The sequence below is a fragment of the Ailuropoda melanoleuca genome, chromosome 16, assembly GCF_002007445.2.
Source record: "Ailuropoda melanoleuca isolate Jingjing chromosome 16, ASM200744v2, whole genome shotgun sequence".
Classification (NCBI taxonomy): domain Eukaryota; kingdom Metazoa; phylum Chordata; class Mammalia; order Carnivora; family Ursidae; genus Ailuropoda; species Ailuropoda melanoleuca.
Window position 1 is genome coordinate 3,428,697 of NC_048233.1, and position 25,680 is coordinate 3,454,376.

Here is a 25,680-nt window from a genome sequence, read left to right on the forward strand (position 1 = left end):
GTGGTATTTCTCTGTCCCTTCACTTCCCAATACACTGGTGTGCATGAGCACGCACACACGCACACACACACGCACACACAGCCGCTTTCTGTCTGGGAGTCCTGGGACAACAACTCGGATGGGATTCTGAGCTGGGAGGAACAGGAGAAGGAGCAAAGGTGCAGGCTGGTTCCCCTCTCAGGTCCCAGCTGTGTGGGCATTCTTGCAAGCGGCTTCCCTGGGACTGTCCCAGGGACTGGAGGCATGGAGCTGAGCTGACCACGGGAGCCGAGATCGGGACTGAGGTGAGCAGGAAGTGGAGGACGGGCTGTATCTTCTCAGTCCCTTAGAGGTGTCTCAGAGGGGCTGGAGGGGTGAGTCCTGGGAGGCAAGGTTTTATAGGATTGTGTGTGTGGGGGGGAGGTAAAAAGACTGGGGCTGAAGGAAAGTCTAATGTTTGGGAATCTTAGGACCAAGGGCATCACCCTGGCTCCCCCAAGCCACCCACAGCTTCTAAGTTGCTCAGGGACAAGCCTGGGAAAGTCCAGAGGTTGGGGGGGGCTGGCCCCAGAGAGTGGGTGAAAGAGGGGTGATCACCTGACTCGTGGAGAGGGAGGGGAAGCAGACAGTGCCCAGGAAGATGGGAAGGAAGAGCAGACGGACAAACCTGGGCATTCCTGAAGACCCATGACCTGCAATTAGCCATGCAGATGAGGGGTTCCCGCCCTCCCACACGGGTCAAGCCGAGCAAGCAGGGAGCAAAGCGCCTACCAGAAGGAGGAAGCTGCCCCAGCTCGGGCTGTGGGGAGGCGCGAGCATGCTTGTGCCAGAGAAGGGCAACAAGGGAGCCGCGGGGAGGTGCAGGCGGCCACCGGCTGAAGCGGGCAGCCCACAGTGTGTGAAGGACTAGCCGGAGTCAGGTTTTGGTGCCATGCACACAGGTATGTGTGTGCAAAGGGACGTGACGGGAATGGCACCAGTGTGTGTACGGAAATGGGAACAGGTATGTGGGTGTGGGCTGAAGCAGGGGCTGGGGCATCCCCTGAACCACCCTCCCCTCCACCCCGGGTCCAGGGCTGGGCCATTCCGGTGCTGGACTGGGAGGGTGATGGGGCCGAGTTGGGATCCCAGTGGCATGTGGGACGTGGCATTTCTCCACCTGTCTGCTCTTCTGCTAGACCCTGACCAGGCCTCCTCCTCCTAGACCCTGACCCATGCCCAGCTCCTGAAAATGGTTAATTTTGGACTTGGTAGCCTCTTGAAGATTTCCTCGATGGGCAGCACTGAGCCCAGTGTGGGTGTAGATGTCTTTGCTCCTGGGGGGCACTGACGTGTGGTGAGCTCCAATGCATGCCCCCGGACCCTGCTCCAGCTTAGCAGAGGTGGGAAGGGGGGCCTAGGGGCTGGAGAGGTGGCAGAGCTGGGGCGGGGGAGATCTTGGGAAGGGGGAGATCTGTGGAAGTCATCTTGACTGTGGATAACACTGTTGTTTATTCTTTGCCAGTGGGCTAGGGGTGGAAGGGCACTGTGGGGACGGGGTGAGGAGGGTGGGGGGCATGCCGTCCTTTTGGCTTTTAAAAGTAACCCCCACAGGAGAGCTCTGTACAGCTTGTGTTTATGTCTGACCTCTGCCTCAACATTTCTTCCTTGAGTCTAACTTGAATCCCACTTGCTGCACTAGAGGCCTGTTTCCCCTTGACTTACGGTAGCTCGGGGCCAGCTTTCCTTCCCACATGCTCTTGCTTTCATCCTGCCATTCCGTTTTTTCACTCTGACCCATAAATTATGATCTTTCCAGTAACCTTAAAAAAAATATGTTGCATCAGTATCAACTCATCAGTGTGTGTTCTCTTCTTATCTTCCCCATTCTGATACAGCCCAAACCCTGCTGAGTTTTGCTTCCCCGCCTTGCACTCTCCTCTGGTCTTCCCTTCTCTTATTCCTTGGCCCCGCCAGGTCTCCCCTCCTTCCACTGTTGAGGACAGTGGCCTGACACAGCTGCTTCTGGTCTGAGAACAGGAAAGCTTGTCCCCTGCCCACCCCCTTGGAGACCTTTGTGCTTGGGCTCGCCCAGAGCTGAGCTACACTGTGGTTTGACAAGCAAAGGGGAAAATCTCTCCTTGTCTTTTATGGATCTTATTTCTATCCCCCACCTTCCCAGCACTCCTGTTGAACGGCTCATTCTTCTTCCAGGGAGGTTTAAAGCCCAGAGAGCACGTGTGAGTTGCCTAAGGTCACACAGCAAGTTAGAGACTCAGCTCCATCACTTATTGTATTGGTAAGTTCATTCAAATCATCTAAAAATAGTTTCACTGAAGACCTGCAAGGTGTCAAGTCCTGCTCCTTCATCTCTCTGAGCTTCATTTCTTCATTGATAAAATGGAGTTAATAGTAATACCTACTTCAAAGATTTTAATGAAGAGGGAATTTGAATACGTATATGAAGAAGTGTAGGTTTTTGGCTCAATGATTAGTCAAATGTGAACTTTTATTAATATTATTATTGGCTAGCTCCAGACTAGACCTTAGGTTTCCTACCTGGTGCGTTTCCCGTTGATGTTTTTGAATTCATTCGTCCATCCATTCATTTGTCTGATAACAATTCTGGGGCCGTTCCTCAAGGTGCCCGAGCCCCAGTTTTGTAGCAATGTCTGCAACTGGTTCAGGAACACCCAATCTTTCCCTGGGGCCAAACTACCCTGTTCTTCCAACCTGGTACTCTGGTTCTCAAAGCCTCCCCCAGCCCCGGGTCTGACGGTCTCCTCTGAACCTGGAATCCTTCTTCCCTCCCTCCCTTCCCTCCTCTTCCTTTGCATCAGAGGCTGATGACCTCTGGTTTCCGTTAGGTACTTCTCTCTTCATCTTTCTTCCTGGGCTGAGCTTGCAGTGGAAACCTCTGAGTAGGTCCCCATACCAGACTCTCACCCGACAGGCTTTCCCATTCCTGGGATAACCTGTACCCTTCAAGTCACCTTCAAAAATTTCCATAACCTCAAATGGCTCTTGCCACGCCTTTCTAACTGACTTGGGCTTGGGCCGTTGCCTGGGTTAAAAGGACCAACAAATAAACACAGACGCTTCTTTTAGTAAAAAGAATCCCTTGTGTTTCTCTAGAGTCTTGGAGGAGCATGGAGCACTTGGTAGCTTCTGGTCACTTTGATTCCCCCAGCGCTCCCCGGAGGTGAGGGGCGCTGGGTGGGTGCTTCCTTCTGGAGCCGGGGCACCTCCTCCTGGCAGCCGAGGCGGAGGTGGCCTCAGGGTGGCTGTGTGGGGGGGAGGGGGCAAACAAGGAATGCAGGTACAACACTGCAGCACTGCAGTTTATCTCCTGCAGGTTGACAGATGTACAGAGTAAGACCAAGAGAGGCCACGTCATTTTTCTGGCAGTCCAGGGAGCTTGGGCTCTTTAGGAGAGCAGGGAGTCAGGAAGGGCAGTGACCTCCTGTCACGCTCAGCCACATCTGGGGCTCCCTTGGGGAGACCACCACCCCAGTGAGAATCGCTCTGGGATCTACAGCCAGGGCCCCTGGCTTGTTCTCAGGACAGAGGTACAACGGAGAGAGAGCAAGAACCAGCTTTCCCTCGAAGGCCTACACTTGGTCCTGGCACCAATCCCAGGTCTCATCTGGCCTTGTTCAGAGGCCCCACCTTCTCCTTCCCTCCCAATCAGACGTCCAGATCTAGCTGGCTCCCATGTTTACCCTGAGTTGATCAATTGCCTGGCATAGGGAAGAGCACGCAACCAGCTAGGGGAAGACCATGCTATCACCGGGGCCACACCTGCCCTTTGACCTCCGGCCACCCTGGCAGGCTTTGATCCCTTCCGGCCTGGAGGCTGGAGGCTGGGCAGGTGCCAACCACTGGACCCTGTGGAACTCGGCAGACGGGTGAGCGGGGCTGGTGGCTGGCTGTGGATATCAGAAGGGACTCAAAATAAAAGACCCCAAGCCTTTTCCTTCCAGTCTACTACTGTATGGTCGTAGGCAAGTCACTTCCTTGGTCAAGGCCTGGATCTCCCCCTCTGCAAAATGGACAAACTAAGATTGGCTCCCTATTTGTTCTCTGAGTGGTGAGAGCAAAGTGTAACTTTCGGTGTAAAAGTCATTGAGAGTTTGGGAAGAAGGTCAACAGCTCAATGATATTAAGCCATATTCCAGCAATAGGAAATGTTATCGCAATATTCTAGCAATAATAGAAGCCTAGGAGGGAGAAGGCAGGGGTGGAGGGCACGCTTCAGGCTGATACGGCTCACCCTTTCTCCTCCCACCAGGCAGTGCCTGTCTCACCACCCTGCTCCACGGCCTCCCGGTCCATCTCGTGGCCATGGACAGAAAAGTGGCAGTCCCCGAGGACGGGCCTCCTGTGGTCTCCTGGCTCCCTGAGGAGGGAGAGAAGTTGGACCAGGAAGGCGAGGACCAGGTGAAGGATCGGGGCCAATGGACCAACAAGATGGAGTTTGTGCTGTCAGTGGCCGGGGAGATCATTGGGCTGGGGAATGTCTGGAGGTTTCCCTATCTCTGCTACAAAAATGGAGGTGGTGAGTTCATTTTGAGGTAGGAGTGGTGGGGAGAGCTGTGCCTTGACCGCCAGGCGGGGCCTACCCAGGCACCTCCTGCCTGGCAATGTGGTAAAATGGAAGGAGGCTGGCATGGAGTCGGAGGGCCCAGGTCTGAGCTCTGGCTCCGCCTCAGGGGTCCTCCTCCGTGACCCAGGGATGATGCCTCCCGGGACCACGGTGAAGGGTAATGGCGGTAATGGGCAGGACCAAGGAGTCTGAGTGTGTAACAAGATATGATAATGACAGTGGATAATAATAATCTTTCATGATCCTGTACAACGGCGGTTGCTGATAGGAGTCATTCATTCAGCTAGTATTATCGTGGGCCTATCCTGTGCTAAGCATTGTTCTAGATACAGCACAGAACACATTCTGTGTGTTATATTCTAGTGCAGGGTGGCAGATGACAGAGGCAGATGTAAAATGCGTGGTATGTTGAATGGTGAGGAGTGGAATGATGAGAAGCCAAGCAGGGAAGATGGTATGGAATGCTGGGTCGTTGGCAGTGGGGGAAGTGGAGGGAAGGTTTGAAAGGTGAAGTAAGGTGCCCAGGAAACCTTGAATTGAGGAGGTGACATTTGAGCAGAGACTTAAAGGAGGTAAAGGAGTGAGTCTTATGGATGGACCAGGTGAAGAACATTCCAAACAGAGGGAAAGCAAGTGCAAAGGTCCTGGGGTGAAAGTGCACCTGGCCTGTTTGAAGAACAGCAAGGAGGAGGGCAGTGACAGGTGGGGGGAAGAGTGGGAGAAGAGATCAGAGAGGTGATCTTGTAGGCTTTGCCCCGAGAGAGATGGGAAGTGTTGAAGAATTTAAGCAGAGAAATATGACCTTGTCTCTGATTTTTATTTTAATTGAAGAAATATAATTTTTAATTTTTCGACACTGGTAGTAAAAATGAGCAGGGGTATGGTGGGAAGGGGCCAGATTAATCTTTTTATGTGTGCAATTAAAGGCTTTTAGTATATTCATAGAATTGTGCAACTGTCACCGCAATTGATTTTAGAACATTTTTATCATTCCAGAAGGAAGGCCCGAAGCCATTAGCAGCCACTCTCTACTCCCTCTGGCTGCCAGCCCTTGGCAACCACTAATCTACTGTCTGTGGCTGTGGGTTTACCTATTTGGAATTTTCATACAAATGGAAGTATTCATTTATATGAATTTATTTGTGACTGGACAGATGCATTTTTGCCTTTTGAAAATACCCTTATTCTTTCTGTGGAAATTGTACACATTTATTATGAAATCCGAAACATTCCAGAAAGGTATAAAGAAGAAACATTCCTATTTAAAGATAATCATTGTTTAGAAAACCCTTCTAAACCCTATTCATATTTAATTTTCTAAAAAGATTTATTTATTTATTTGGAGGGGAGCTGCCGAGGGGGAGGAGAGAGAATGTCAAGCAGACTCCTGAGTGTGGAGCCTGACATGGGGCTCAGTCCCACGACCAGGGGCTCAATCCCTGAGCTGAAATCGAGAGCTGGGTGCTTAACTGACTGAGCCCCCCAGGCGCCCCCATATTGACTTTGACAAGTATTTACTGAGCATCTACGCATGTCTTGTTCTGTGTTTTAAACCTTACAGTTACGATTACCAACTGCTTGAACTAATGGCTCCAAAGAAATAGAAATGGGGTTTCCTGGCAGCTGAGGGCTATGGAACAAAACTGGGGAGTTGCGAGGGGGGGTGGTGACTGCTGGCCAGAAATTAGGGGAGGCAGGGAGAAATGGTAGGGGAGGTGACTTGTTTCTTTGTTCCAGGCCTGTTTCACAGACACGCAGGGCATTTGTGCTTGAGCTAAAGGTGATCGGGGCTGAGCCCCCATTTCATACAGCGCACGGACGCTCCCGGGGAGGCTTAGCAACTTGCCCAAGATCATAGAAGTGGTCGGGAGATGCGGGCCCTGGACGCCTGGTTCACTGGCTTGCACATCACTCACCCTGCCATCTGAAAAGGAGGAAGAAGGAGGGTCCAGGGGACAGGTTTTCGGGTTTGGGTGCCCACACTGCCTTGTTCTTCCTGGTGGCAACACTTGGCTGTGGCCTCCATCCTGGCCATGGGGCGGTGTGGGGAGACAAGCGCCTAGGACAGCGTGCTGGGATGCTAGGATGAGCCCAGGTCGTGTGTGAAGAGGCAGTGCCAGATGCCAGTTACTGGGCAGAGTCTGTGGTCTCACGTTTGCTCTGTCCCAACCTGAGTACCCGGGGAGGACACCCTGCCTCCCCTCTCTCCTGTCTCCTCCCCCCCACGAGGGGCTGAGCAAGGTCAGGGGTCCCAGTCTGAGGTCACTGGTCTTTGGGGGTCCAAGAAAGTAGGACTGTTGGTTTCCTTATTTCAGACAACTTAAGCCTGGATCTATGTGCAAACACGACTTCACCAACTAACTCAAATGTCGACTTTTTGGTTCAGGCTAGAATTGTACTAACTCGCTGTGATAATAGGGCTTATCTCCAGCTGACCATAACTCCTTAGGTAGCAGTTAGGATGTCAGGGCAATCTGGCTGTAATATCTGTCACCCCATTGATCGCCAGGTTTGATTTGACTGATCTGGCTGGACTGGCGGGTGTCCCCTTCCTCCCTCACCACTCCACATGTGTCCCTCCCGAAGCTGTGCGCTTGGTCCGAAGAGGACGACCTTCCCCAACAGAGGAGGACCATTCTTCCGTCAAGGGTATAGGAGTAGCTTCACTCCCCTGCTAGAACCTCGAAACAGGCTCTCAAGGTCCATTTGTAGGAGAACATAGGGGACTCAAGCTTCCAAGGCTCCAGACACATCCAAACGAGGCACCGCAGGTGGCAGTCTGCCTTGCTTTAAAAAAAAAATAAGAAAAAAAACAGTTAAATATAGTTTTTACTGATATATTAATCAATCGAGAATGAATTAATAATTAGATAACCAACAGTTGTGTAGAGAAAAATCTTTCAACAGGGATGAAAATATAGTGTTATTGGTGTAAAAATGTCTTTAGTTATTAAAAAACAGGGAGTTGCTAAACTAGATCATCCTCAAAAAAACTAGATTGTCTTCACCCCAAAAGAGATTCTTATGAATTCTGAGTCTCCAGACCGTCAGTGGTTCTGGAGCGTGGGCTTGGCAGAGATAACAAGGCATACCTTAGAGCAAGGGCAGGGAGACTACAAACATATCTCAAGTCACCCTGTCCTTACAGATCCCGGCGGGGCGGGGGGTCTCATTCGGCAGCTCGTGCCCAGAGCCTGGGCAGATGCCAAGAGAATTGTGGGCCAGGTCAATCTCCCCAGGTGAGGGTTCTCAGACATTCATTGGAGGGGAGGATGTTTGCAGTGATAGTGTGTCAAAACCCAGGGAGAAAGCCGAGAATGGACGCCTCTAGGCGCTCCAGAACCAACCTCTTCCCACTGCCTGCCGTGGCCCAGCTCTGGGCCTCCTGAGCTCACCCTGGTTTCTGTGGAGCAGAAGTCTATGTGCCAAGGGTCGAGCTGAGGCCGTCTTCTTCAGGAGAGGGAAGGACCTCCACACAGCCAGCAGGAAGGGGCCCGTGGATCACATGCCGCCACAGACTTCCCGTGAAGTGCCCTCTGGGAGAGCCCCGCACACTGCCCCTCAGCCTCACCCCTGTAACCACCTAGGCCAGGTAAACTAGAGTCGGGGGTGTTCTTTGCACCGGGCTTAGGAATGCTCCAGCCGTACTCAGGATGTGCAGGCAAAGCTGGGGTGAAAAAGGACTTCAGGACTTGGAGAATTACTGGCAGCTGTGGCTCTGGGGGGCTCAGAAGACTCACAGATCCTTCTCCTTCACTCTCACATATTGCAGATGGGTAGGAGAGGCTGGGAGGGCAATTTGCAAATGCATGTCAAAGACCTTGAAAAAACGTTCCAGCCCCAAGGGTGGAAGTAACCCAAATGTCCATCAGTGGACAGATGGAGAAACAAAATGTGGTGTACACACATGAGGGAATCTTATTCAGCCTCAAAACGGCATGGATAAACCTTGAGGACATGATGCTAAGTGAAATAAGCCAGACACCAAAAACATGAGTACTGCATGATTCCTCTTATATGGGGTGTCTAGAAAAACAGTTCATAGAGAAAAAGTAGAATGGTGGTTGCCAGGGGCCGGGGAGAGGCGGGGAATAGAGAGTTAGTGTTTAATGGCTACAGAGTTTCAGATTGGGATGGCTGAGAAGGTTCTGGAAAATGATGGTGGTGATGGTTGGATAACAACGTGAATGTACACTTAAAATGGTTAAAAAGTAAAATTTATGTTGTGTGTATTTTATCACACACAAAAAAAGAGCAAAAAAATTGTGCATATCTTCTGACCTACCAATTCGTCTACTGGAAATTTATACTAAGGAGCTAATTAGCCAGGTGCACAAGGATGTGGACAACGAATCGCAGCAGGGTTTCCAATGAAACAACCAAAAAGGCCAGTGGAGGTACCGATGAAATGAACTAAGATAGATGCTTGCGGTGGAATATAATATGGCCATTAAAATGATGCCGTCCACGTTTATTGATATGATAGGTTTATGATATGTTTTTAAATGGTTATCAAGGAATATATAGTAGGTTCTCATTTTTTCCAAAAAAAGAAATACCTATCTATATCTATCTATCTATCTATCTATCTATCTATCTATCTATCTATATCTATCATCTATCTACATGTGTGTGTTTATAAGAAAATTGGAAGGCTATGTAGTATTTTTTTCCTTTATCCCCCTTTGTACTTTCTATTTTTCCTACAAAATAATGTGGATTGATTATGAAGCATTATAATGTAGTGGGAAGGAGAAAGACTCAGGATCGGACCACCTGGCTTGGTGCCTCAGTTTCTTCATCTGTGAAATGGGGATAACCATGGTCCCTGGCCCATGGGAGGTGGTTCTGTGAGGATTCTGATGTTGGCAGAGCATTCAGAAGAATGCTTTACACACAGTAAGCACCACACAGGTGCTAAGTGTTATTTTGGTGCAGGAAACAATGATCTGTTCACCCATGGGTACACTCCTGAGGTGAGGTATGTGTCCTAGTGACCGAAGTGGGCACTGGCTGCTTAGGGTTGTCTTCAAATTCCCTCCTTTGCTGGATGCTTTTTCCACCTGTAGGGGGCCCTGTCGGTCAGCGCCTAATCACGTGACTGCTGACACCCCCAGTGCCCCAGAATCTGCCTGAGCTGAGGAAGGGCCTTCTCTGCTGGGACCCCAGTTCGGGCCAGAGCCTGGAGGAGGGGGAAAAAAACCATCTGAAAATTACTAGAGGAAAAATAATTTTTCTGAGGTGTTTTTGTTTTTTTTTCTCTAAAATGTAACAAACTTGATAATTTAATAAGCATATCAAATTATACAGAACACATGTTTTGGTTCCAAAAATAATAAATGGACTAAGTTTGGGAAGCACACTGAGAAAATAAATAGTGCATCTATTAGGATTTCCACCTCAATGTTCACTCCTTTTTCTTCAAAGGTCTTTCCTATCCCCGGTGGGGTTCAGACTGGAAAATTTCTGCCCGTCCCTGGTCGCAGACAGGAGGAGGCCAACGCGGGCCCCTGGGAGGGTGGGGAGGGAGATTGGCTGCCAGGCGGCGGGGCGCGGCTCTCTCGAGGACTCAGCCCCTGCCCCCCTTCTTCCACAGGAGCCTTCTTCATCCCCTACTTCATCTTCTTCTTCACCTGCGGTATCCCAGTGTTCTTCCTGGAGGTGGCGCTGGGCCAGTACACCAGCCAAGGCAGCGTGACAGCCTGGAGGAAGATCTGCCCCCTTCTCCAGGGTGAGTGTTCTCCTTTGGCCTCCTGCCAGGGCCACCGAGCGCCTCCATCCCTCCGTCACTCCTCCCCTTTCCTCCGCCACCACCTTCATCTACTCTTGTCGGGCGCTAAGGGCTGTGGGGGGCACAGAAGTGTCATCAGACTTTGGGGGCCCCAAAGCTTATAGATCCTGGGGAGGAAGGGGTCCTTGCAAGTGAGGAATCCTGGAGTTTCATCTTCATTAGCTTCTGGGAAAGCCGTTCCCAGGCAGCCCCCCAGGGCGCAGCGAGGGCCATAACTGTGGTCATGATGATGACGATGGCTGCCATCTACAGAGCCCTGCGCTGTACGGCTCAGTGAGCACTTTACGTATATTTCCTCATCGGACCCTCCCGTGGTAACTCGCTTCGTCATTTGTAGATGAGAAAATGAGATCATTTACCGGGGATTTGAACCCAGGTCTCCCTGAGCGGAAAATTCAGGCTATTTCCTGTGTTAGGAATTAGGTTAGGGATTAGGTTAGGGAACGCTCCTGTTCTCTCGGTGGATTTGCGGGCACTAATGTGAGCAGCTTGCGGTGTCCTTCCCCCACCCCATCTTTAGTTGATTGGGCTAGTCCCCTGGGGGCCAGTGGGAAATCCAACCCTTGTCTCTGACGGGTTCCTTGCTTACGTGCAACTCTTTCCCTCACGCCAGTCTCTGAGAGAGCCCCAGGGACTAGGCTATCTGGGGTTACTGCCCAGCTTGGTAGGCTGGGCTGAGGTGGGCATGGGGGGAAACACCGGCTCCTAAGCAGGCTGGGAACCTGACCACTAATGGGGTTTGGTTGTGGGGACCAGGCTTCTCTGCTACTGATTCCTCTTGGGGCATCCTTGGGACCCCTGGAGGAGCAGCAGCGAGGGGCTGAGGCGGGGTGAAGCTTGGCCCACATGCATTTCTACTCACGAGTGCTGGGTACCGAGGGAGTGCTGCCGCCTCAGCCAGGGCAGTATCTGCTCTAGACCCCAGCAGTCACCTACTGTCCCACCCAGCTGGGCTCTATCCGTGGGACCAAGCGAGCCCCTGGGTGGTATGCATGAGCAAACCAAGCGTTGGATGGGGGTTGGGGGAGGGATTGCTGCTCCTTCCCTCTTTTCCAAGTTGAAGAGACAGAGACTCCAAGGCCTGGGGTCTCAGGGAGAGGCCCATTCTAGGTGTGTGCCCCTATGTTGGTGGGAGGGTCCAGGCTGCTTACTACCTGCCCTCCACCTGCCTGACTGAGCCCACCCCACACTTCACCCTCCCAGCGAGCACAGCATACCACACACCCAGAACACACCCGGTGCTCACCCACCCTCCGTCCTCCATTTACACACAGGCACAAGCTTCCTCCCCCGAGATCATCCCTCCCCTCAGAGATGGGGCACCCCCCCTCCCCAGCCTGGCGCCCTGCCTCCTTCTGGGTCAGGTCGGGTGTTTACGGGGCGGTGGGAGCACAGCGCGTTCTGGCGGCGAGTGGCTGCACAGTGGCCGCTTGTTTGGGTGTGTGGGTGTCTGTGTGTGCGCTCTGAGCAGCCCGGCCTCCCGGCTCCCCGGGGACCCTCCTCGCCATCAGCAGCCCCGGCCACCGCCCCTCCCAGGGCCCCAGCCGCCGCGCCATGGTCACTTAAGGGCGCCCCCGCCCCCCACGCCTGCATGCTTTGCAGAGACCCAAACGCAGGAAATCCCGGGGCGGGGCTGGTGGTGGGGGGCTCCGGTCGCGCTGGCCAGGCCAGCGGGAACAGACAATCAGGGTGGGCTCGCCCGGCCAAGGGCTGGTTTTGTGGACAGTCCGCATTGGTTTTCCGACCTGCCTCGGGACTGTGCTTCATTAAACCATCCTGGAGTACCGGCTTCCCCGGGCGGCGGGCCGACTCCCCAGGACGCTGGCTGCTGGGACCTGGGATTCAGGACAAACTGGCGGGCGCTGGCAGGGCGGGGCGCCCACTCCTCTGCCCGCTTTCACACCTCGGGACTAACAGCAGCCCTGGCAACGTGCTACTTTTAAAATGACTGTGGAAAGGTCCCACGCTTGCAAGAGCAGGCGGGGCAGAGGGGAAGGGGACGGGGGAGGGGCGGACTGTGCCTGCCCTTGCTCCCTCCCGGCCTTGATAGGTTTGCGCGCAGGAGCGTCGCCCCACAGCCAGCCTCCAGACTGCTCCCCGCTGTCAGACCGGGGCGCCCAGGTCACGCCTCTGCTGCTGCTCTTGCCCCTCGCTGGGCAGTGAGCTGACATTTTGAGACCCACTCAGGCTCCAGGGCTCTCAACAGTCAGCCACCACTTCTTTTTTTTTCTTTGCTGGTTTCTTTTGGTTTTTGCTCTTATCTTGAGACTGATTCTTACCAGAATTTCCCTACTTACTCCTTTGTTCTTCCTGCCCCTTTTCATTTTATAAGTAATGCGCGATTGTCACAGAAAAACTAGAGAATGCAGATGGACAAAGGAAAAAAATAACTTTAAAAGTGAATCGAAATCCTATCACCTGGAGAACCACAGGTAACTTTTGAATGACAATCCTTCCAGAGTTCATCTCATTAAAAAAAAAAAAAGACATAAGTCAAATAAATCATGCATGAGAAAAAAATTTAAAAAAGAAGATATACATTCAAATATATATTGCAAAACTGGGAGAACGCACACCGAGGTGTTTTGTAACCCGTTTTTCATAGAAAAATGTGCTGTACGTGGCTTCTCAGCCCAATAAACAAATCCTGGTGATTCTCTTCGGGTAGCACCCAATACCCTTCTGACGCTGCCGGCGTCTTCCGTGGGACTCTGCTGGGCTAACTGGATCTCTTGGATTCTCCTTGTTGCTCCCCCATGCCACCCCTCCCCCCGCAGGCATCGGTCTGGCGTCCGTGGTCATCGAGTCCTATCTGAACATCTACTACATTGTCATCCTCGCTTGGGCCCTCTTCTATCTGTTCAGCTCCTTTACCTCTGAGCTGCCCTGGACAACCTGTACCAATCCTTGGAACACAGGTATCCACGGTTTCAGCCCCTGGGCCGGGGCCTCTGCCTAGGGACTGGGCCCGTGTGAGCTGGCCATGGCAAACAATGACAGGACAGGTGGCAGCCCCTGCCTCAACAGGTGCCGTCCTGCTGGTTGACCCTTCCGTGGGAACCTAGACTAGCCACCAGGAGAACCGAAAGCCCCACCAGACTGTGAATGTTTCATGCAACTGCAAGGGGTTCTCATCACTCGCTCTGTGCTGGGGGCTAGATGTCCAAGGGCAAGCACAAGCCACGTGGCCCCAGCCCTCCCTGAGCGGACGGTCTAGTGGTACAAACGGACAAATTAATCAAATGATTACAAATTGTACTGGGTGAAAGAAATTACAGAAACCCAACAACAGCGGGAGGAAAATTGATGGCGGAGGGCTGAAGGAGGAGAAGGAACCCACCATGTGAACGGCAGGCTGTCTGGGGGGGACCAGCAGGCACAAGCACGCAGTCCATCTGTGTGTTGAATGGAGTGAGTGGGCCAGTTATGGGAGCAGAGGGGATCGGAGGTCTGTGTCAGAGGTTGGTTGGCGGGGTGGCCAGAGAAACAGCCGATTCACTGGAACAAAAGCAGCATGAGGCAGGTGGGGAGGGAGGCGGTCCCAGGAACCGCCTGGGCGGTCAACTCCTGGAACACGGGGGCTCCAAAGGAAGCTCTTGGGACTGGGAATGATGGGGACTGCCAGGCTGAAAGGTCAGAGGGTCAGGGGGGACTAGAGTAACAGGGCATCTCTCCCCATCTGGTTCCTAGCTGACACACAGCCCCCCTTGTCCCCAACAGAGCATTGCATGGACTTTCTGAACCGCTCAGGAGCCCGCACAGCGACCCCCTCTGAGAACTTCACCTCACCTGTCATGGAATTCTGGGAGTAGGTGCTGGGCTTGGATGCCACGTGCCAGGGGCCCCAAGCAGGAAATTTGAATGTCTGAGGCCTGGGACTTGGAGTGGGAGTTTAAGCCTTTCTGTGCACGCTCCCCAGTGTTTACCCAGCTCCCACCGGGCGCATCATTGGGACCTGGGGGAACACTCACATCTACCCGTTCTTGTCCACCTACATACTCCCAATGACCCCGGGTCCACCTGTGTCCACCCAGACTCACACATTTACCCACGTCGACCTGCATCCTTGCACCCATCCACACCCCCAGGCATCTACCTACACCTTCACACCTACTGACACGTGTCCACTGGTGCAGGGCAAACGGTCTGGCCCAGCTCGGAGGAGATGGTGCACATCACTCCCCAGCTCCGTGGTCAGTGATGTTATGTTGGTAGCTTGAAATTGGCCAGGGTAAGAGTATCCGTAGGGCAAACCCTACACTCACACCTCTACCCTTCCACGTGACTACGCCCTTACACGCGTATGCCCTCATGTCACCCAAAGCTCACACATCCACCAACCCTAAAACATATTCATCCCCCCATTTGATACCTGTGTGCTTGCGCATCAGCCTGCGTGTGTGTCTACTCTCTACCTACTCACCCATCCATCACTTACCTCCCTCACACTCTCTCTCTTTCTCTATCTCTCTGTACAACAGAGAAAGCTGGATGGTTAGAAAGACAAAGATACCTTATGGGATTACATGATTTGGTCTTCTAACAGCAGGGGCATAGAGACCACAGGTGGGAACATGGCATGGCCATGGGAGGGGTGCAGTGGGATGGGGAGGGGAAGCCTGGAACATGAGATCTATGGGGTCAGCACTAAGAATCAAGAGACTTGAAGAGAGATGCCAAGTTGTTCCCTTTCACCTTTCAGCTGATTGTTTTTTTTCCATCCTCAGGAGACGTGTTTTGGGCATCACCTCAGGCATCCATGACCTGGGAGCCCTGCGCTGGGAGCTGGCCCTGTGCCTCCTGCTGGCCTGGGTCATCTGCTACTTCTGCATCTGGAAGGGGGTCAAGACCACGGGCAAGGTGAGGTGGTCCGGCTCCTTGGTAAGCTCTTTGTGCCCCCCAGATGGGGACACTCACAGAGTCCCTCTGGAGAACTGAAAGAAAGAGTAGAGTAAGGGAGAGGCACGGTGAGAACAGGGGAAATGGTAGGAAGGGTTTAGCTCAGTACAGGGAAAGCCTTTCTCTTTCAATATGAATGTAAAAAACCCATTTACATAAGTAACATACAGATCAAAAGAAGAAACATGCCCTAATCACTGTACCAGTGACGTCCAGTAACGTACCAGTAACGTCCCCCTAATCACTGTACCAGCCAGCACGGTGGCCGTTTGGATCTACTAATCCCTATTAATGTTTTCCTGTATTGCCTTCTAGTTTCCTTTTTATGTATGTTTGCGTGTATCTGTATCTATTATGTGTGTACATGACACAATTAGGATCACACACTTTTATGACTTGCTTTTTGTAGTATGTGGTATGAACCAGGAAACAGAACTGTCTTTGAGGTGGTGAGTTTCTAATCATCAAAGGGGTTCAAACCAAGAACGGACAACAGTGGCTTATTGTATGTGTAGAGAGTTCAGATTTGAGCCATTATTTCCAACCCAGGGAATCTGAGGTTGATGCTTCATGCTTTGTAAAGCCAGGAATAGACAGGATCCTGACTGCTCTGCTTAGCCTGTTCTGGGGGCAGCCTCCCCCTTCCCCAGGTTGTTATAATAATAATAAAACTAGTAATAGTGATGATAACACAGATATTGCCATCACCTCGGGTAAGGAGCTGAGCTTGGTCGGGGGCAGAGTGGACCCCTCAGAGCGTCTCCATATCCCAGAGCTCAGGCCACTGCTGCTCCCCCAGCCTTAAGCCTGGAGATGTACAGTTTAAGTTTTGCCACAGGTCACTGTGGATCTGCTCCCCCTCTGTCACCAAGACCCTCCCTCACCAGGAGGCATAGGGAGAACAGCCTGGATGAGGGATTCCGGGAGACCAGAATCTGGATTTTAAAACAGTCTTTGAAAATCTATGGCTGGAAGCTTGTGCCCCGCCCCCCAACCTCAGCCTTCCTCCCTCCTTGCCCTGCTGATGCGTATCTCACATGTCACCTGCCTCGAAGCCCCAGGCCCGCTGGCTGCTGGCTCGTGTAAAGGAAGGTGTGGAATTGCAGGTGCTCACCCCCTCTCGCTACTCTAAGGAGGTGTCTGATGCTGAGCTGGGTGCCACTCTTGCTGTCGGAGGAGGGACGACAGGAGGACCGCCGTAGGTTCCCTGGACCTCCTGGTGCCGTGTGCCCAGCAGCGTGACCTGGGCCTGTTTCCCTCCAGGTAGTTTACTTCACAGCCACGTTTCCCTACCTGATGCTGGTCATCCTCCTGGTCCGAGGCATCACCCTTCCCGGAGCCTACGAGGGTGTCATCTACTACCTGAAGCCCGATTTGCTTCGCCTCAAGGACCCCCAGGTAGGAGCTGCGCTGGGGACAGTTTCTCCCCTGTGTCCCACCCCAAACCACAGCTGTACTTTTGCAAATCTCTGGTTGCTTTTCTCTTGGTTTAAAGGCAATATATCGATGGGGAGCCTGGGTGGCGCAGTTGTTAAGCGTCTGCCTTTGGCTCAGGTCATGATCCCAGCCCCGCATTGGGCTCCCTGCTTAGCGAGGAGCCTGCTTCTCCCTCTGCCTCTGCTGCTCCCCCTGCTTGTGCTCTCTGTCAAATAAATACATACAATCTTTAAAAAAAAATAAAAATAAATAAAGACAATGTATCCCCACCGGAGAACAATTAAAAATCTCGTGTAATCCCACCACTCAGCTATCATCTCTACGAGCATTTTAGATTTCCTTCCAACTCTTTTTCTGGTTGGGGTGTGTGTGTGTGTGTGTGTGTGTGTGTGTGTGTGTGTGTGTATCTGTGTGTCTGTGTTTTAACATAGTTGAGATAATTATATAGAGAATATCTTTTTTCATTTAAATTATATTGTAAACATTTCCCATGTTATTAAATTCATTTGTAAACATCATTTTAAACACTTGCATATACTATGTCGTCCATCTATCATCCAACCAGTCACTCATTCATCCAAATGTACTGAGGACTGGTTAAGGGCCAAGTAGTGCTCTAAGGACGGAGTGGGGCAGTGCGCACGCCAGACCAGGCTCCCCCTCCTCGTCCTCTGAGCTCTCACGCACAGGGCAGGGGTCATCAATCTGTTCCTATTCTTGGACATTTAGGTCAGGTATTTTTTCATGATCGTATATACAGCAGCAACAGACACTTGTATTTAAATCTTGGACCACATCTCTGGTTACTTCCTGACTGTAGTCAGACTTGGAATCACTAAGTCAAAGAGTATGTGTGTGTAAGTTCTTGAAAAGTACTGGCTTTAGAGAAATGTAGACTTTCCCCATCAGTATCGGAGGGTACCCTTTTTTTCTGCAGGGCCCATGAGAGATTCCATAATAATTTATTTTAACCTTTGATCTTGGATAATTCGAGAGATCAAAATAGTATCATTTTGTTGTTTCAATTTAACTTTTTTTACTACTGTGAGGTGGGACATTTCGGCACAGATCTACTGTGCATTTCTTTTTTTTTTTTTTTTAAGATTTTATTTATTTACGTGACAGAGAGACAGCCAGCGAGAGAGGGAACACAAGGGGAGTGGGAGAGGAAGAAGCAGGCTTCCAGCGGAGGAGCCCGATGTGGGACTCGATCCCAGAACGCCGGGATCACGCCCTGAGCCCTGAGCCGAAGGCAGACGCTTAATGACTGCGCTACCCAGGCGCCCCTACTGTGCATTTCTATTTCCTCCTCTAGGACTTGTCTGAGCACATCCCACACCCTCCTCTTCCCCAAGGATCCTGGGTTTTTTCTTTATATTCTAATGAAGTGGCCCTTGGTCCCCCATCTCGGCTGCCTGAGGCACTCAGTGCTGTGGAGTGAGCCCTGTGCTCTCAGTTCCGCCCTGCCTTCTCTGGGCATTGCTCCTCCACCCACCAAATCAAAGTACGCCATGCCTCCTGAGCGCCCCCAGAGCCACATTTAAATGAGCCTGCCTGTGCAGTGACATGTGAGTGGAGGATAGCGAGTGAGTGACTCCGAGGGTGCACCCAGCAGGCCAGCAGGGTCTGAGGGGCATCAGGCTGGCGCCTGCCTGCCCCCCTGCCACTTTCTTGGGGTTTCACGTAGGTGTGGATGGACGCGGGCACCCAGATCTTCTTCTCCTTTGCCATCTGCCAGGGATGCCTGACGGCCCTGGGAAGCTACAACAAGTACCACAACAACTGCTACAGGTGACTGGGGGGTGGGGGGGTGCTGGGGACTCTAGGGTTCTGGGGCGCTAGCCTTCCTGGAGTGTCAATGGGAACCAGGAATCGCAGCTTCAGTTCCCAGACTGAATTTCTCTCTTCCCTCCTTTTCTCCCTCCCTGTTCCTCTTTCACCTTCTGATCCTTGATCTTGGTCCCTCCCCCATTCTCTCTTCCATCCCTCTCCTCACACATCTTTCACTCCCCCCCAACCCCGACCCCGCAGGGACTGCATCGCCCTGTGCTTCCTGAACAGCGCCACCAGCTTCGCGGCTGGGTTCGTGGTCTTCTCCATCCTGGGCTTCATGGCCCAAGAGCAGGGGGTGCCCATATCTGAGGTGGCCGAGTCCGGTAGGTGCCACTTTGCTGTCTGGGCCCTGAGGGGAGAACACAGATCCCTCCTCCAGGGTCCCAGGCAGGAGTCCCAGGAGCTGGCTGATGGGAACTTTTTAGCCTCCGGGGGCCCTGCTTGGCAAAGAGCAGGGCCTTCTGAATGCTGGGGGGAGGAGGGCACAGGCTCTGAGGGCACATGCAGGAGCGGATGCCAAGCCATCTGGCAATGGATGAAACTACCCTGCCCTCTTGAACTGCTCCACACACACACACACACACTCACACACACTCTCACGCACACTCACACAGAGCCCTGGGAGAAGGCTACTCCCTGAGGGCAGTGAGAGCCGGAGGGAGCTCTCCTGACCCCGCTACGTGCCTGGCAGGTCCCGGTCTGGCCTTCATCGCCTTCCCCAAGGCTGTGACGATGATGCCCTTATCCCAGCTGTGGTCCTGCCTTTTCTTCATCATGCTCATCTTCCTAGGCCTGGACAGCCAGGTGCGTCGCCCACCCCTCCCTGCCCTGGTGACCCTCTTGCCAGCTTCTGCGCTTCTGAGTATGACCTTCCCCCATCTCCTTTCCCCATGACCGTATATTCCAAATCCCCCTCTGCTTTCCAGGGCTTGTCCTTGCAGTTGGTTGGGTGACCCCTGGCCTCAAGACCAACCTATTCTGTGAGGGGGTCACCTGCCTTTTCCCCCCAGGCCTGACCCTTCCCCATCCATGGACACCCCCCCTCCCCAATGGCCCTCCTGCCTCCTTCCAGCCCCTCAGCTCAAGCTGCCAGGCCCGCCCCCCAGCCTTGGGGGCAGAACATGTCTCCCCTTCGAACCCCCATGCTGGGACCCTCTGTTGTAGAGATGCAGCCAAGGGCAGGGCTGGCCACCCCACTTCTGCCCTCGTGCCCCCTCCTGTGCTCCTGTGCGTCAGCGTGGGTGAGTGGGGTGAGAGGCAGCCAGGGCAAAGCCATGCTGGGGGAAGGCCCAAGGGCAGGCAGTGCCTCTCACCCCAGCTCCCTTCCTGCCTGCAGTTTGTCTGTGTGGAGTGCCTGGTGACAGCCTCCGTGGACATGTTCCCCAGTCAGCTCCGGAAGAGCGGGCGGCGGGAGCTCCTCATTCTGGCCATCTCGGTCCTGTGCTACCTGATAGGGCTCTTCCTGGTTACGGAGGTGAGCTCGGCTGTGCGGCCTGCAGGCTGCGCTCCAGGCTGAGGGAGCCAGGGGCACACCTTCCTCAGCGGCTACTTGGGGGTGTTGACACCAGCTCTCCCGTCATCACAGCGAGGTAGAACACAGAACCTTCCTACGCTCAGTTAGCTCTTTGGTGTCAGGTGACAGAAAACACATGCTAGCTAGCTCAAGCAGAAAAAGGAGTTTTTGGGGGCCCGGAAACTGAAAAGTCTAGAGATAATTGGTTTCAGGCATGGCTGGATCCAGCTGCTCTAATGGCATTGTCAGGAATGCCGTTCTTGGCCAGATTGCCCTCCTGATATTAAAGAACGCTGGCACAGCTCCCGCCACCCACTCAACCCCCGAGGAAAGATCAGGACCTTTTCCTAAGAACACCGTAAGTGTCCAGCGTTGACTCAGCTTTAGGCCTGGAGCAGGGAGAGGAACCCTCAGAGTGAGGTGGTGCCCGCTGCTACGAGGTACGATGCTGGGCAGATGAAACAGTGTGTGTCCCACGGTTCCCAAGGTCTTTGCAGCAGTCAGAGGTGGTTGTGCTGATGTTCAATGAGGGGCCTGGAGGCAGGGGCAGGCAAGGCAAACTCCCTTTAGTTGCAAGGAATGACTTCCCATGGGCTGGGCAGGATGGGTACCCAGATGGGTGTTTGCGCTCTCACTGCAGAGCGGGTCCCCTGCCCATCCCGGCCAAGGCGGCAGCCCCGCTCACTTTTCCGCAGGGCGGGATGTATATCTTCCAGCTGTTTGATTATTACGCTTCCAGTGGCACCTGCCTGCTCTTCCTGGCTGTGTTTGAAGTGATCTGTGTCGGCTGGGTGTATGGTAAGTGGAGGGAGGAAAGGGAGGGGCAGCCTCTGCCCCCGCCCCACCAGCGGAAGGGCGTGATCTGCCCTGGAGGAGAGACGTGGTGGGCTGGCCCTGTGGTTTCTATAGGTCTTTGTGTTGCTGCCCTGGGACGTTCATCCACCACTGGGCACGCAGGCATTTCTCATTAGGGCAGACAGAGCTCGGGTAAGGACAAAACTGATTGCCTGCAATAGTGAGAGGAATTAGGAACAACGGGCAATGGTTTTCTGGATTGCTGTTGGAGGCCTTCAGCAGTGGGAATCCTAGCCAGGAGAGACCTTTAGTGTCACTTCGCCTGAGCCTCCCCACATCCCCGCATTCCCTTCCTAGGTTATCACCCTGACTTTGCTTGAGTAGTTCCATGAACAGGAAACTCATTCCTGTGTTTTTGAGGTAGCTTTTCTCCTTGTGGCTATTCTGCATTTCTTTCTTCTACTGAAGTGAATTCTGCCTTCCACTGACTTCCACCACCGGCCCTGCCCCGCTCAGTGCTGGGGTAATTAGTCCGGGGTGCTGAATGCTAGAACATCCGGGCCATTATCAGGCCTGATGACCGTGGCGGGGGGGGGGGCCTTTATGCATCAAGTCAGTGCACTGCTAATTGCCAAGCAGTGTGCTGACTGTGGCATACATTATCTCACAGCCCACACAGCGGCCCTTTGCAGGGGGAGGCGAGGCTCAAAGAAGTAGGTCTCTTGCCTAAGCTCACACAGCTAGTACGTGGAGGAGGCATCGTCATATCCCAGGACCCTCGGGCTCCACCGCACCAGGTTGGGGGAACACGTTGCCAGTGTAACAAGGCTCGGGACAGAGAGGGTAGGTGGGTGCTGTGTAGTGGGCACGAGTAGGAAAGCCGTGAGTAGGAAGGTTTTTATTGTGCTATCCTAAGCCTTCCTGTCTGGCGTCCTTCCTCCCCTTGGACACGTCTCCTATCTTCTCACCTCAAGCAACTGGTGTCTTTCTGATTTTCTTCTACTGCTTCTCAGAACTTGTTCTCAGAGGATCTCATAAACTCCATCACAGTGAGTTCTAAAGAGCTGAGCAACCGTAATCGTTTACACCTTCCCAGCAGTATCTGGTTGGTAACTGGGGGAGAAATTTGGAAGTCAAAGGAATGACTCCCTAATGGGGGCATTTCATGCACACCGGTGATCAGTGGGAAGTGATTTCTTTGCTGAGGAGGGGTTAGGGAGGCCACCCAAGGGTCTTCCCCAATCAGTGGCTCTCTCCTCCTTGGAGGACTGGCTGGGCCTGGATCTGGAGCAAACGTGGAAACAGAAGGACAGTGAACAAAACCAGTCAGTGTTTCCACAAACACAGATCAAGCCTCTTGCCACGCATTCCTGAGAACGCACAGTGGTTCCTCCAGAGTCTAGAACCTTCCCAGTGGCTTCCTGGCCCTGTGTGAGTTTAGCGTGCTACACCGGCACAGGGGGACTCTGACTGTTCTGCTGTTTTGACTTGAAACTGAGCTCATGTCTGCCGTGTAAACACACAAGAATTCGCGCAGCCATTGCGCCGTTTTAGGCCCACACCCTCCTCCATGGGGAGGATTTAGGATCTTCATCCCTAGACAAGGGGACAGAGGATTGCACCGGGAGGTTGGGTGACTCTCTCGAGGCCTCCCAGCCTTTTGGTAGCAGCCTCTTCTCCCTCCTTGCTCCCTGCCTTGTGGCTGGGGTGCCAGGGACCTGTCTCATTCATGTGCCCTGATCCAGTTTCCCCTCACAGGGTGGGGGGAGGAAGGCAAAGCCAGGTGAGTCCTCCCCAGATCCCTACAAGCTGTCTCCTTCCTCCTGTTCTCACACTTTTCTCCCACCGTGCCTGGGCAGGGGCAGATCGTTTCTATGACAACGTCGAAGATATGATTGGCTACCGGCCATGGCCCTTGGTGAAGATCTCCTGGCTCTTTCTGACCCCTGGACTTTGCCTGGTATGTGCCCACCAGGAGCTCCCCTCCTGCCTCCAGAAGACTTGGGGACAAGGAGCAGGATGCCTGAGTTCTGGGGCTCCTTTCCTGCCTATCCAGCTACCTGGGGAGGGTGGCCCGTTTCCCCTTCTGGGTTGGTCCCCCTGGCCTTCCTTTCGGGGGCTGGCTCCTTCCCCTGCTTCATTCCGGTTCCGGGCTCAGCACCTCCATCCGCTGCCCAACTTCCCAGTTAGTGGTCTCTTTCTGTCTGCCTGCTCAGGGCTCCTCCACCTCCCCTCTCTTCCTCAGAGCTCCTCCTGTCTCAGTCCTCGGGGGAGCGACGCCTTGGTCCACGGCTTGCGATGGCTTTTACTAGTCTACCTCAGTGACGCGCCACAGTGCATTAACTTGCCCTCTGTCCCTGGACATTGAAGCAGGTGGAGGGAGGATTTCAAGGGCTCTCTGTCTCATCTGCGACTACCTCTCCCTCCTTCCAGGCCACCTTCCTCTTCTCCTTGAGCAAGTACACACCTCTCAAATACAACAACATCTACGTGTACCCTCCCTGGGGCTACTCCATCGGCTGGTTCTTGGCTCTCTCCTCCATGGTCTGCGTCCCACTCTTTGTCATCATCACCCTTCTGAAGACCCAGGGTTCCTTCAAGAAGGTAGGGGCCGGGGGAAGTGATACACGAAGGGGGGTTTCTGAGGGAGGTTGTAGGCAGGACACCAAGGGGGTGGCCCAGCTCTGAGTGTGGGGCAGCCCTTCAGTCTGATGGAATCTTTGAAGACCAGTCCAATGGCTTCATTTTCAGAAACACTCAAAAGTCCTAGAGTCCTAGACCTTCAGAATCTGACCTCTAGCAGATCATGTGAGCAGGTTGACCAAGGGTAAACTGTCAAAGGCTTAAGGAGGAAACTGAGTCACAACAGGAACTTAAAGGTGCCCAGACACAGAGATTTAGAGAGCACAAATTCCTTGCTCCCAGGAAACTAATAACCAGTTATCACGGTTCATTTCATGCACAGGCTCCTGGCTTCTTTTCTTTTCTTATTTCTGCCTGGGGAACCACGTGCAAAAGGGTCCCTGCTTAGAATTTAAGACATGCCTTCCTGGAAGGGGATAGAGCGTGTCCCACAAAGACACTACACTTGTAGAAATCTATCTGGCCTGTAAGTAACAGAAAACCCAACCTGCAATAAGCAAATAAGCTTATTTTCTTTTTACATCAAGAAGACCAGAGATGGATGCTGTTGCTGTTTGGGTCAGCTGCTTAAAGAGGTCATTAGGGACCAAACTCTTCCTATATTTCTGCACCTCTGTCCTGAGCATGTCTTCATCATCATGCTCACCACCTCATGGTCACAAGAAGGTTGTCATGATTCCAGTCATCACATTTGCATTCAAGGCAAGAAGGAGGGGGAGGAGATGGCACCAATACCATTAATAATAGTAGTACTACTACTCACACAAAATAATAGGGACTTATTGATCCCATTATACTAGTAATAGTAAGAAGATCAAAAATAGGCATTTATTGATCAACTTACCGTTGCCAGGCACTGTTCTATGAGCTGTGTACTATTATTATCTTCGTTTTACAGATAAGGCACAGAGGGGTTAAATGGGTTGCCTACAATTACATAGGTAGTTAGTAAGAGAGGCAGAACTGGAATCCAGCCAGTTCCTAGTCCTAGTCACCATGCTATTGTCTCTTCTCTCTTCTCAAAATATTTATTCCCATATTCACTCAGATGCTACCGGCCGCCCCCGCGTGCCTGGCTCTGTGCTGGGGCCTGGGCATACAAACAGGATTAAACATCTGTGCCTTTCTCACCAGTAGCACCCCTTCATTCCCTCTTGTCTCCACAGCGCCTGCGACAGCTCACCACCCCTGACCCCAGCCTGCCACAACCCAAGCAGCACCTGTATCTGCATGGTGGTACCAGCCAGGACGACGGGCCTTCCCCAGCGAAGGAGGGACTAATAGTTGGCGAGAAGGAGACTCACTTGTAGCAGCCAGGTGGCTATGGAGCCTGGAACCTCTGTCAGGGCCACCACAGTGGACAGCCTTCGCCTCTGTCCCTTAACGCAGTCCGGCTGAGAACCTCTGTGATGTCCACAGCCAGAGGCCAGGCATCCTCAGAGGGGACAGCTCCTTCTGGTGGGTGAGAGGGGGTCCTGCTGGAACACATCTTCTTATTTATAAAGGAAGGTGGTCTTTTTTGAGTCCACCATCTGATTCTAGCACATTACGCTGTGTGGGAGCTCCCACTCTGGGGATGTTCCAGCTTCCTATATTTGTGTGTTGGGGGGGTAGTGCTGACGGGAATACATATCACGCTTTGACTTGGAGAGCCCGATGGAACACAATGTGTTTGAAGTGACAACTGAACACACCATATTGGATTCTGACATTGCTTTAGAGGGGGTCCTTCACTAGGCTTGGTAGTCTGGAGTTCATGGGGAAGGAACTAGAGAAACAAAAAGCCTTCACAAGCCATCATGGTCTTGAATTTTCCTGGAAGCGTCTCAAGGTGTCCCCAGTTCCACACTCTTCCTGCAATTTGTGTCCTCAACCCATGGAGCATTGGAATGGAAGGAACTTAGAGATGATCCCTAGGCTGTTCCAAGGAGGGTGTCAGTACTTTCCTCTGCCCGAGGCAGACCTTGCTAATCAATCAGAGAGTCTTTCCCACCGCACAGTCCTTCCAAATACAGTGCTCCAGGCAGCTCCATTTGCCATCCTGCTTTTGTCCAACCTCCTGACTTCTTGCGGGAGGAAATTGAGGACCAAAGAGAAAGTGACTTTTTCATGTTCACACAGCTATGCACCTGGCCTCCTTGTTCTCAGGCCAGGGTTCTTCCCATGATACCCTCTTGCCTTAGTTAACAAGCATGTATGGATCAC

The 25,680-nt window shown here is 52.8% G+C and overlaps 1 protein-coding gene across 5 annotated transcripts; it reads left to right on the forward strand.

The window, feature by feature from the left end:
• SLC6A12 (solute carrier family 6 member 12) lies at positions 1-25,680 on the forward strand. Of its 5 annotated transcripts, XM_034645916.1 has the most exons (17): positions 1-284; positions 682-920; positions 2,173-2,257; positions 4,250-4,516; positions 10,161-10,295; positions 13,133-13,273; positions 14,076-14,163; positions 15,083-15,215; positions 16,518-16,652; positions 18,379-18,482; positions 18,723-18,847; positions 19,216-19,328; positions 19,861-19,998; positions 20,733-20,835; positions 22,692-22,792; positions 23,266-23,436; positions 24,642-25,680. In XM_034645916.1, exons 4-17 carry the CDS (start codon positions 4,303-4,305, stop codon positions 24,783-24,785), a joined length of 1,845 nt encoding a protein of 614 aa, XP_034501807.1. In that variant the 5' UTR covers positions 1-284; positions 682-920; positions 2,173-2,257; positions 4,250-4,302; the 3' UTR covers positions 24,786-25,680. The 5 variants fall into 5 exon arrangements, with proteins under 5 accessions (XP_034501807.1, XP_011215528.1, XP_034501808.1 ...); XM_011217226.3 differs by lacking the exon at positions 682-920; XM_034645917.1 differs by lacking the exons at positions 1-284; positions 682-920 and adding an exon at positions 964-982.